The 13,177-nt window shown below is 44.1% G+C and overlaps 1 protein-coding gene across 1 annotated transcript in view; it reads right to left on the reverse strand.

The window, feature by feature from the left end:
* Positions 1-13,177, reverse strand: part of Strip2 (striatin interacting protein 2) — a 43,203-nt gene that overhangs the window by 17,431 nt on the left and 12,595 nt on the right. The window contains exons 7-17 of the mRNA XM_057784469.1: positions 12,986-13,092; positions 12,173-12,300; positions 10,771-10,974; positions 9,469-9,704; positions 9,137-9,202; positions 8,692-8,755; positions 7,959-8,030; positions 5,061-5,135; positions 4,388-4,485; positions 3,803-3,929; positions 1,201-1,301 (exon numbers count right to left, since the gene is read on the reverse strand). Coding sequence (XP_057640452.1) covers positions 1,201-1,301; positions 3,803-3,929; positions 4,388-4,485; positions 5,061-5,135; positions 7,959-8,030; positions 8,692-8,755; positions 9,137-9,202; positions 9,469-9,704; positions 10,771-10,974; positions 12,173-12,300; positions 12,986-13,092 — 1,278 coding nt within the window. The remainder of the gene's footprint in view (positions 1-1,200; positions 1,302-3,802; positions 3,930-4,387; positions 4,486-5,060; positions 5,136-7,958; positions 8,031-8,691; positions 8,756-9,136; positions 9,203-9,468; positions 9,705-10,770; positions 10,975-12,172; positions 12,301-12,985; positions 13,093-13,177) is intronic.

The raw sequence follows: 13,177 nt of genomic DNA on the forward strand, positions 1-13,177 counted from the left end.
CAGAAAAGCCTGTCTCTATTTAAAAGGTTAACATGTTAATCTTCCATGTGTGGTATACAGGATGTAGGTGTGCATATGTGTGTGTGCAGATGGATAGGCACATGTGAATACATGCATGTGGAGGCCAGAGGTTGATGTCAGGTATCTTCCTCAATTGCTTTCTACTAGCTTTTTTGAGACAGGGTTTCACTAAACATGGAGCTCAATGACTTGTCCATGTTGGCTGGTCAGTGAGCTCCTCGGATCTGTATGTTTCCACCTTCTGAGTGCTCGAATTATAGATGTATATCGACACACCCTACTTATTATATTGGTTATAGGGATCAGAACTCAAGACCTTATGCTTCTGTGGCCCATTACTGACTGATCTTTCTTTGAAGGCTCATAATCTTGTTATTCTTGAGAAAAGCAGTTCACCTCTCTGTGTTTGTCTCCTAACTGGCAAAACGAGAACAAAACTTATACTATCTCCTAGCATTGCTGAGATTAAGTGAAATTATGAATGTAAAATTGTATTTTTTGACTGGCATGATAGCTCAGCTTCTAATGGCAATGCTCACAACCTGAGTTTGATCACCAGGACACTTACAGTGAAGAAGAGAACCCAGTCTTGCAAATTGTCTTCTGACCCCCACACCCATGCCTTGGCATGTGTGCACCCATACATATGCATGAACACAAAAATTTAAAAAGTAACACGTTTAAAAAATGTATTTTAAATTACAAATTGATCTACCCAAGTAGAGGTCGTTGTTCACCTCTGACTACGGGTTTTGAACCCCTGGTGTCTGGTGGTTAGGATTCAGTGCCCTCATCATCATGAATTTTGTATAGCACTTTCTGTTTACAAAGCCGTGCAACTCTTCTAGTTACTGCAGCCTATGATTTCCATTAAGAGCAGAGCTGTTCAGACGAAAGGGCTGTTGTACAACACAAAATCTCTAGGTTCTTTCATCTCCGAAATTTCATCTTGTAACTACATTTCAAAATATTTTTTCAGGTTTGAAATTATTAATATGTAAAGTCTACACAGAGAAGAAAATTCACACATTCCTATCAGTTAATACTGTAAGAGAACTGAATCTCACAGGGAAAGGTCTAAGGAGGGACTAGGGACGCCAGAAGAAACGAAAGGTGTAGAGATGGAGGGATTTTCTTACTCATCCCACAGTAGCCCTCAAGTCTGCCCAGAGTCCATACCTGTTTTTGGCAGTGATATAGGACAGGATATTTTGATTGAAGAACTTCAGGATCAAGGGGATGCAGTTGGCAAACACTAAATGCTGTGACACATATTCAAACTGAATGAAAAGATCAAAGCAGGAAAGTTCGCTTATTTGGGGGAAGATATAAAACATGTATGAAAAAAGAGATAGGGAAATACAAATATAGCGTCCATTCCCAAGGGTAGCTACTGTCTACTGTGTTATCTGTCTGTAAGTCTCTGAAATGGGGACACTCATCTTCAGCCAGCCCATCTTACACGCACGACAGTCTGCAGTGGATGCTACAGCTCTTGATCAAAGCCATATAGCAAACACACTAGAGAGAAAAACATACCCCAGATAAATAGCAAGAAGCGCTGTGAGTTTTGTTCCTAAGTTCAGTGGGAAAGAAAATCTCCCCGAGGAAGCTGGTTTCCACAGCAAATCTCTGGCTCATGTTTCAGCTGTGATTGATATAGCAGGGACAGGTGCAACTAACTCTTAGCAACTGCTGGCAGCAGGCTGTAGACAGCACACAGTAACCACTGGAATGTAGGCTTTGGTAGTCTGTCCAGAATATGATGTTATCTCTAATACTTAGAATATCAATGTATAAGTGAATGAGTGAACAAGAGTCTCTTCAGCCAGCAGACACTGCACTGAGATCTTCAGGGTGTCTTTGATGAGATAAACCCACTACTTGGGGTTCCATTTGGCTCTCTTAAATCCATATGGGGTTTGTGTCCCTTACTGGGGTAAGTAACCACAAAAGCAATGTTATAGAGTTAGTCACCCTGGATTTTGTTTGTTATGCACTGAGAAGCACCAAGAAAAAAATTGCCTCCAAATTAGGAACTTAGAATGCTGGCAGAATACAGAAACAAGGCTGAAAAGGCAGAGAACTGTGGTGTTTTAAGCCCCTATCTCTGTGTCATCAGTGAGAAGTATCCATGTCAGAAAGGTGAGCTGCTCTCTGAGCCTGAATATGTGGCCAGAGGTGGGGAGTCAGCTTGTGCCACAATCACTCTCGCCTCTGCTCAAAATTTTTGGAAGCCCCAGACAAAGGAGCCAGTAATACTTACTATCTAAAGATGGGAAGTTTTTAAAATTTGAGCCATGCCCAGCCTCTTTTAGGACTTACCCACACTGACATACACTGTGGCAAGGCCCATCAGGACATTCATTGGTTTGGCTATAGATATATCTACTGCCCACTAAGAGCAACATTGAAAAACACACATTCTAGTGGAAAAGGGTCAGTGTCTCCTAACTACTCTGCTCCTCCCAGTCCTGATGGTGCTCAGCAAACACAGGGCCAGAGGCCCTGCAGTGGCCTTCCCTGTACACTGATGACTCACTCTCATATCAGGCTTTATTTTGAGTGCTTAGCTGGAAAATGGGGCAAGAAATGAGAAGGGCAGAGACGAGAAGACTTCCACATTCTCAAGCTCTCCTTAAAGAAGCATCCATTTACTGGTCCTCATCTTGTCCTTGTGTCTTGATGACGCCCACAGGCTCTAGGCAAACAATGTCTTTGTGGGGAAGCAAAACAAAAAAGGTCTTGACTTTTAACTCAAGTCTCCTCACCTGTAAAACAGGGATAAGCTGGAGCACTCAGGAGGCAGAGGCAGGCAGATCTCTGGGTTCAAGACCAGCCTGGTCTACAGAGTGAGTTCCAGGACAGCCAGGGCTACACAGTGAGACCCTGCCTCAAAACAACAAAACAAAAGCAAGAAAGCAAGAAAGCAAATAAAACCAGCCCCCACCCCCAAAGAAAAACAGGGATAAAGTAAAGCATCCTAGGGGTGAGAAGCTCACAAACGCTTTGTAGGATGTCAAGCACACGTCATAGGTATTCCATAATTGTGTGCTATCAGATATACGCTACCTGCCAACCCTTGTGGCTTCATGCATTACCAGGACATCTCTATCATCCCCACTCTATGCCAGAACTCTAGCAACATTTAATTAGTTTCCAAAAATATTCTGTTCTTTCTCCTCTGGGATTTCACATATTAGCTTTTCTGCTTGAATTGGTTCTTATTCTTCCTTGATAACGCCCAGTTCCTGGCTAATCTTTTTCTCTGGGACTCAGGTTAAAAGGCACCTCTTGTCTGGAATTGGTATTTCTACAGCATCTAGTACCCACCTGTATCATACCACTCTATAACTAGACATTTATGTATCTGTTACAAGACTGTAAGACCTGTAAGAGCCTGAATTGTCCTCATTTGGAATTATATCTCAAATATCACAAAAGTGCTTCACAGACAGAAAAGCATCGTCAATACACCCAGTGACCTTTCTGGAATGGTTGAGTTGATTCTGACTGACTAGGAGAATTCTTAAGAATCCCTAGCTAACTTACAAAGACCTTGAGCTAACTTACAAAGAATATAGATTTTGTGTCTTCCTAGGATGGCTCCCACATCCCACTCCATATCCTCACCGTATACTCATGCAACAAATAGCTGGACTTTCTAATAGAGGGTAAAGGAAAGGCCAAAGAATGGTCAGCAGTGCAAGGATTCTTGTGTTGCCTCTCTAGGGCATGAGGAATACTTGAAGCTTATGACACAGCACTCCTACCTGCTCACCTGGTAGATATGGTTGAGTTTGAAGTGTTTGAGAAGTAGAAGGAGCAGGGCAGAGATACTCTTTACGATGATCTCCTTGTGTCTGTTCACGTCAATGCCCAGCTTCATGCTCTGGAGAACAGTTATGCTATAAGGGAGAGAGGAAGCATCAGTATAAAGGTGCTGATGGAGGAAGGCCTAGAAAGAAAAACCCAAGTATTTGGGCTAGATATAATATATATATATATATGAATGAATGAGGATCAGGACTCAGGACACTTGAACTTCTGTGCTAGGGAAACCTATGGAGCTCCCATTTAGGAATCTGTCCAGGAAAAAGCTTCCATGATCTCTTTTTTGATGTGCCCTCTCTCTGGTAAACTTACCCATTGGCACTGTCTACCCATATATCTGGCAGTTAGTCACTGAGACTGAAGTTATCTGTTGGACCCTAGTTCTGAATTACACAGTAGGAGGCCCTGCAGGGGACAGGAGGTACACGCAGAGAAGGAGAGATTTCTTTGAAGACAATTCTGTAAGTGTTAACAGAGAGGCCCTGAAGACAAGACGCTGGTGTCTAGCAGCTGCCCCAGAGGAAGCACTCACGGCATCTCTTCAGGCAGGACATCTGCTAGGATATTGATAGAGTCTGTCTTAGCCTTGGAGGTGGGGGCTGCAGCCAGCAGAATCTTAAGCAGAGCAATCTGGGAGATAGAAAAACAAGAAACCCACCCTTGTCTATCCCACTCAGTAAAACAGTGGCTTCTTCTTAACCTCTCTAGACAATGAAAGGTATTTCAAAGCCTTTATCTAAGATTTTCCTTCAGTGACTAAGCCTTGCCAGTGTATAGGATGCAAACAAGTGTTTATCCTGAGGCTTGTCTGTGAAGCCAAGGAGGGAGGCCAAAGCAAGCTTCTAGGCTGTTTTACTTTTGGATTGATGCTTCTAAAGGGAGCACAGAAAGAGCCAAGTGGGAGGGGCAATGCAGGGAGATAACATTCTCCCCTAGCTTTCTTCTTCCCTATCAGCATCTTCACCATTCCTAACCAGAGACTACCAAAGACATGGCAGACAATGGAAGAACTCATGATAGTGGTGATTAGCTAGAAGAAAGGACCTGATGCATTATATGTAGACTTTACTTGATTCTGCACCCCTGACCCCAGTAGAAAGGCTAGGGAGAATGGCACCTAAAAAGGAACCACAAGGAAAGTTCAGAATTCTACATTCCATTCCTCTTAGCAGAAGAGGACAGTTATGGCCCAGCCTGCTCCTTACCATGTACTGAGGGAGGCTGTACAGCATGCCCTGGTAGAGGATTTCACATGGTGTTTCTGGTACCACCTCTTCTCCCTACGGCAAAAACAACAACAAAGCCCTCACAGATTACCCAGGCTACTCTGCGGGTACTCCGGGACACATGTTCACAGATTACCCAGGCTACTCTGCGGGTACTCCAGGACACATGTTGGTTGATGAGACCTGCACTGGGTGACACCCCTGGGATGCTGTCCTAACCGTGTTAATGTTCATTATTTGGTTTAGGATGAGTGACCATTCCTCTTTAGGCTCTAGTTTTTTTCTTTGAGCTGGCTTAAACGATCTTTGATATCTTTTTCCAGTCCCCCAAACTGCTGAGTCTAGTTTTCCTGCTATCTGCAATTAATCACACTTTCCATGTCACCTGCTCAACCAGGAGTCAGAACTCTAACCTAGAAGTTAGGTTAGACCACTGCTTCCACTGCTTTGGTACACACACACACACACACCATCCTAATTCATTCACATGGGGTTAACCTAGGCTATAATACACCTGACGTGTTGAGATACCCTACACAGAGGCACTTCCATGGTGTTAATCAAAGATCTAATCCCCTCTCTAGTATCCTCATCAACATCACTTTCTTTTTCCTAAGAGGACCATGTATATCACCGTCTTCTTCATGACCCCAGTGAATCCCTTTCTCAGAATGGGAGAAGCAGGGGTCCCAGATGCTCAAGAGGCAGCCCAAGCCTCACTGAAATCTTTGGGCAATGTGGTCGTTTTTTCCCTTGAGAACCCCTATTACAGGGCAAGAGTCACTGTCATAAGACTTGGAGGCAAAGGGGAATAATTGGGCCAATGGATACAAGTCTTCAGTGCCAGGCATTCAAGAGAGCCTGGTAACTTTGCATGTGCACTTACCTGCTCCCCACAAAACCTACTACTTTCTCTTTTCAGCAAACCCCCTCAAGTAGTTGGCTCTGCCTCACAAAAATAGAGTTATCAGACAGATATACTACATCTCTGGAGTATCAGATCTGCCAGTCTCTACTTGCTTTCTGACACATCAGATGACATTCTGTGTGTAGAACATAAATCAAGCCTCTACTTGGGCTTGGGATCCCGTATATAGTTTCAGAGGTTTCGTCCATTATCATCATGGAGGGGAATGTGGAGGTGTGCATGTAGACATGATGCTGGCTACATCTTGATCAGAAGGCAATAGAAAGTAGACTGAGTGTCACACTGAACAAAACTTGAGCAGAAGAAACCTCAAAGCCTGACCCCACAGTGATACACTTCCTCCCACAAGGCCACACCTCCTAATAGTGCCACTCTCTTTGAGGGGCCATTTTATTTCAAACCACCACAGATTTCCCTGGACCTAAAGTTACAGATGGTTATAAGCTGCCATGTGCATGCTGGAGATTGATCTCAGGTCCACTGGAATAACAGAAAGTACTTGCAGCCACTGCGTCACCTCTCCAGCCCATATACTCTTTCCTGTCTCTTGACAGAATCCATCAGACCTTTAGTTTAGCTCTGGATCATTTCATTTCATTTTTCTTTTCCAAACAGGGTCTCAAGTGGGCCCGGGTTGGCCTCTAACTGGATAAGTAGCTGAGGAAAACCTTGAGCTCATGATCCTTCTGCCTCTATCTCAAGTCCTGAGATTACACAGACATCATAGATTTCCATGTGTTAGCATGAGACTCTCTCTTTATCCCACATCTTCCTCCTGCTACCATCCCATTTTCTCCCCAACACTTGTTGGTTGTATGCTTCTTTTCTTCACATTCCTTTTCGGCGTACATGGCTTTCTGCCATTTTGCTGTGGTCATTCTTAACCCAGTCACCAATTATCTTAATCCTGCCCAATCCAATAGGCCCTTCTGTTCTTATCACATGCACCTCTCGGCAGCATTTGGCCCAGGCAGTCACGTATCCCCTTCGGTCTCTGCCTGCTTTCTTGGGTTCTCTTCGTCTTTTCTACTTAACGCTGTATCATCAACGACTCTCCCTAGAACTCTGGACCTCTACATCTAACCTCCCAACAGCTCTTCCCAAGGATATGACGGACACCTAAACCTTAGCAGACCAGACAGGATTTTTCATACTCCTCCTCTTTTCCAGGTGACACTTATTCTTGATTCTTCTCTTTGCCTCTTGATAAATGTCTAATTGAACTGCAAGTCCTGTCAACCATACTTTCAAAATATCACCCAAATTCACCTACTTTATGACCCTAGTTTAGGTCACATCAACTTTCACTTTAACTATTTTGAGTGAGTTAATGCCTCCTCTCTTTGTTTGGTCTGATCTTTGCTTAATTGGTGGTGTTTTTTTTAAAACCAAAGAACAATGCCTTTCTTCTGCTTAAAATCTCCAAAGGTTTCCCTTTGCACCATGAATCAGCTTCAAGCTTCCTACCTCTGCTAACAGGTCCTACCTAACGTGTCCCCAGGCCACCTGTCTGAAGTCATCTCCACAACCCCACCCTTACCCATGGGTTGTTACAACAGCTTTCTTTTGCTGCCTCTTGTTCTCTGTGCCTGCCTCTTCTCCCCAGATTCTACTTGGAATGTTTTCTTCTCGGATGTTCCTATGGCTGGCTCCTTCCTGTACTTCAGATCCAGGTTAAATGTCACTTCTTAGATATCTCATCTATCCCAACTGCCCAATCCAAAATAGCCAAGAGATAGTTTGATGTTACCCTATTTAAATTATCTCCGTGGGATCTACCACTCTGTTTAACTGCCTTCCCAGCTTTACTATAATGTGCCTTTGTCTTCTATAACACACAGTGAGAGCCTAACAAGCTGAACGGGTGCGCACACAGTGCCTGTTCTGTATCAGCACAGCAGACAGAGCTCATTCTTCCTTCCTCCTGTGTGCCAGAGCCCTTAACTTACCAAAGACATGGGGCATTTCTCCAGTTCCTCTTCATTCTTGATCTGTATATCTGCAATGGAGATATACTTGTGCTGGCAAAGATAAGAAAACATCAACAAGGGTTGAGAACCTAATTCACACGTGTCCCGGCTCTTCTGTAACTTTCCTTGTTCATAAGAAAATCTTCCAAGGGTTTATCATCCCAACAGACATAAAACCTTTGGAAGCAAGACTCTATTCTCTTCTGCATAATTACCACTGGGCAGCACTTCATAAACAATGTTTCTGGGCATTACATTCCCATACTTGTTGGATACTAGCAAATACCTAGTCATTTAGCCTTACAGAGCAGGGCGAAGTCAAGAGTAGACCTTTGCCCAGACAGGTTTGATGTGCATGCATGTGTGTAAGGAGTGAGGACTCCACATTCTTTGTGTTTAACATAGCTGGATGTAAAGATGATTCCTACCTAGTGAACCTATGGGGAGATAAATACAAGAAAAGGAAACAGAACGGGAAAGGAGAGAGGATAGGAGGAGGGGAAGGAACAAGAGAAAGGAATTGTTTTCTCATTGATCTGAATGTAGGAAATTGGGTAAGTAGACAGACACCCGACTTCCTATTTGGCCAAGAGGCCTGCAGAGGGGATGCAGAAGGTCCTGGATATATCTGGAAGAGTATGCAAGGTAGTGGTAACCTGACTTAACTGATGACTCCCCCTACCCCTGAGGAATGAAAGTCCACCCTGGTCACCTGCTTTAGAGTCTTCACACTCTCGTGGATGGGTCGAGGTAGTCCAACCAAGGTATCTGTGTCCCTGTAGGAGGCCCAAAACACCAGACCATAAGTTTAACAGAAGAGAAAACTATCCATACACTCTGAAATCACAGGGACCACACATTTTAGCATCTATCCCTGGTACCCTATGCCTTCTTATATAAAGTTCCTGGTCCATCATCTTGCTTAAGGTCACAAAAAATAACAATGACACACAGAAGCATTTCTGAAAATTAGGAGATTTATATCACATAGTCTCTTATAGTCACTTGACCTGCAGATTACAGATTCCCACTTAAAGGAATATGTGACCTAATGACACCTCTGACAATAAAATCTCTTTTAGCTTTACAAAGGCTAGTGGGGAAGATTCATGGTCTTCTATGACATACTTTATTCAGTTTGTATATCTAGTACTTACTGCCCCAGGGTGAATCCAATGAACTTATTTCTGCTTATCTCCAAGAAGTGTTCAATGTCCTTCTGTCTGAGATGATGGCGAAGGACCGATACCATAGAGAGGAAGAAAGCAAAACAGAACAACCTTGAGAAAGAAAACCTTTCAGAGCTCCCAACCCTTCCTTTGAAGGACTAGAGCAGTGGAAGAAGATAGAAATCAACTGAAGGCCCTACAAATCCAGGAGTTCTGACCAGCACACCAGGGTAAAGAGCACTGAATGTGTGTGCTATCCCACCCACCACTGAAGAGATTGAAATGCCAAAGCTCGGGGTCACTGGTGTCATTAAACCTACCTGACCTTTGGGGCCCAGGGAAGGCCCTTGGGAAAGGCTACCCGGTCAGTAGAGAGAGGTGTCTGCGAGGGTGGGGGTGGCACCAGAGGGTCCTGTTCCAGTAGGTCTAACTCTCCATCCAAGGCTCGTTCTCCATCACCTGCAGGCTCCTCTTCTTCCTCTGTGGCTGGTTCCTCAGTCTTGAAGAGATCCCTTTCATTGTAGATGTCCAGGCTGTCTTGCTTGGTGAGGAGTTGCTGGTGGTGGTGGGAGAGAGGAATTACATAGGGTGTATGGCAACCTTGTCTGAAGTCACTCTCTCTAGACTTCAGGAAACCCATCTACTATGAGAGCATGCCATTATCCATCGCAATCTTACAATTCACTGAACTCAAACGTAGGAAAAACAGCTCCCGGGGAAAATGGCCATGGCCAGTAGACGGAGCTTAGGTAGTGCCAGTGTGGTAGCTAGCCAGCTTCCAGAAAGCACTGGTGCTCCCCACACCCAGACTTCCCTCCCTAATTATGCTCTGCTTAGGTGAGCATTCAGTGAGTTTGCTTTCTGTCAGCACACACCAGCTGGCTGACTGAAGAAGAGGACACAAGCTTGCTGCCAGTGAGTTTAGAATGCTAAATCTTATTGCATAAAGAAAAAAGGATCGGACAGAAATAGGCTAAAAAGTTAACAGTCACTGCCTCTGGTTGTTAAGCTTGTGGGTGATTTTTCTCTCTTCATCACATTTATATATTTGTTCCAAATTCTCTACAATGAGTAAGCATTACTTTATGAAACATGAAAGCTTTAAAAAAAAAATCATACTGCCTACAATTTAGACCGGCTTGTGTGGCTCCATCTCCTTTAATTGGTAAACTCTGGGAAGTCAGGCAGGTGAGTTCAGGCAAATATGGCCGTGGCCCAATGTAACTTACTTAGATTTTCTCAGTAATATACACTACCTAGAACCCTAACCAGCCGCCTCACAAGTGTAAGCTTGTGTCCAAGGCCAGAAGGAATATTGTGGTTCAAAATAAAACTTCTTGCTGCCAAGAAAATGGTAAGTGATTCATGATAGATATGTGGGTTTGCTAGGTGCTCTTCTCAGGGTCCCTACTCTCAGAATTCTAACATAACCCATATTTAGGAGGCTAAGCAACTCTAGTCACTGAGGTTCAGATGAATAATACATGGCCAGGGGCCACCTTGGCTACAGGGCCAACCTGGGATGGTCATTTACTGCCCTTTCCTACCACATCCATAGCATCTAAGAATCTTGATTTTTTGACCAGTCAGTACCCCAGTACTAACATATGCTTGGTCCATACCCTTCGAGAACCACGGCGGCCCCGCAGCTTGGAGGGTGGAGGGGCCAGCTGAGACTCCCCCAGATCAAGAGTGTAAGAAGGCGGAGAGGCAGCACGCATGCTCTTTACGACCTGGATACTGTCCTCAGCAAGTGGAGGCAGGCCCAACTCTGCACGCTTCTGTATTTTGAGAGCCTGCAGATGCTCAAATCCACCAAGTGTAAACTAAAGAGTAAAAAGGAAAAGGGAGGTTATCCAATGCCAGCTGGTCAGCCCTGAGCATGTTTTGTGTGTGTGTGTGTGTGTGTGTGTGTGTGTGTAACTATAATAAAGAAAAAGAGGCCATGGATTTCAGAGAGACTGAGAAGCAACAGTGAGTTCATAGAAGGTGTTAGAGGAAAAGGAAAAGGGAAAAATGATACAATTTTATTGTAATTTCAAAAAATTTGTTATGATAAAAGGAGGAAGAGAAGAGAGGGGAAAGGAGGGCAGTCATGGAGAACAAAGTCAAAGGAACATGGACAGAAGGAAGGAACCACAACTTCCAATTTCCTCACGCTGCCCCTTGAACAAGGAAGCAGAAACGCTGAAGAAATAAACATTGTCACTACTTCAGTCTGAGGATCTCTAGGGTCAGAATAAAACACAGCATTATTTACTGACTCGGGGCTGGAAACAAATCGAAACATTAGAGGAGAGGGGTCTCCACTGGAAGAAAGTTAAAAATAGGAGGCAATCCTCCCTTTGTTTTGTTTCTTGAGCAGGGTCTCAATGTGTGGTCAAGCTGGTCTGACTGAAGATTAAACTTCAATAGCCTCAGTCTCTCAAGTGCTGGTTTTATAACCATGAGCCACTCTCCTCGGCACAATCAATCTTAGGGAGCACATTCAGATGTTATTATGTCCTAGGGTCACAGAGTTTCCTCTGTAATCAAGAGGTGGCTCACCCTATGAAGCCCACTAAGAGGGTGGGTGTTCCTCCAGCCCTATGGGATGGGAGCCAGAGAGAGACTATGGGGTGAAGGATCAGATTAAATAATAAATAACACATTATTAACTATATACTTGTAAGGACACCCTTCCTCTATTGGAAGAAAAGGCATGCATTAATCTTAATATTTTATAGCTACAGAAACAGGCACAGGTCTGTCCAAGGTTCACTGGTATGAACAGAGTCAGATTCCCAGCGGTCAGCTAGGGTTCTTTCTATGAAACATCAGTTCTTTTAGGGAAAGGTGCCGTTGACATCTTCAGGTCATGGAGTAGTATCCAAGAGATTCATCCAATAGAAACAGAAATCTGATATACAGAGCAAACAGACTCTAGCGGGCCTTTTGTTTCTCTCAGTTAGCTGGGCTAACAGCTGGCCTATTCTGCTGCCTAGCTCTGATCAGGTGAGATAGGAACAGAGATCAGTCACTCACCATAACCACCTTCCAGAGCAGAAGCAGAACCTTCTTTATTGGGAAGTGAGGGGCCATGCCACTGCAGAATTTGGTAACCATGGAAAATAGCAGGAGGGCAAAAGGCTCTTCGTTATGTGTAGAAAAGCCTGAGATACAAAGAGAATCAAGAGAAAGAGATGAAGTAGCTGACATCTTGCCCTAGATTCATGAATTGGAGCACACTGAGGAAGGCACTCACCTCTCCTGTAAGCTTCTAGAGCACTCTGTCTTGAGAAGGAGGCATGGTGAGCCTCCTTCCTGAGGGAATTCCCTCAGAAGACTGGACTGAGGCTATTGTGGTAAAATAGTGTGCCCCCACCCCAGAAGTTACTAAGGCAATGCTTTCAGGGTCATACCAAACAGGGAGTAACAGTAATGATGTGGCTTTCTAGTTAAAGGAATCAAGGTATTTCGTGGATCACACTTCATTCTTTTCTTATTTACATTAATAAATATATTTTTTAAATGCTTTCACATCCTATCCCTCTCAGATGACCACTTCAACTTACATTAGAACAAAGTTCAGTTTTACGGCAATTCAATTTTTCCCCCCAATATGGGCTTCATGATAAAATGGGAGAGAAACGATTATCCTCATTCTAACCAGGGGAACTAAGACACACAGGGGTGCAATCACACCCAGCCCTCATGTCCCATAAAATATATGTGTCTTAAAAAGGAAAATATGCTAATTTAAAAAAAAAAAGAACAAAATAGAACTGCTTTCTCCTGCTGGGCTTCCCGTCCGCCCTCAGTACTCTATACCCACCCTCCTCAGGAGCCACTTCTTACTTAGTTCAGTTCGGAAAGTCTCTCGGGCTGTCCTCCACCCACGGGGGTCTATTTCTCGCTCCAGGCGGATATTTTCCACCATCAGGTACATGACACTCAGCAGCACCCTGGAGTCACAAAGGATCATAGGAGATTCCCAAGGCAGTTAGAGTTACAGACATCAAGGCTGACATCAGTGCGCGTCTGATCAGA

This window comes from Chionomys nivalis, chromosome 1, assembly GCF_950005125.1.
Source record: "Chionomys nivalis chromosome 1, mChiNiv1.1, whole genome shotgun sequence".
Taxonomy (NCBI): domain Eukaryota; kingdom Metazoa; phylum Chordata; class Mammalia; order Rodentia; family Cricetidae; genus Chionomys; species Chionomys nivalis.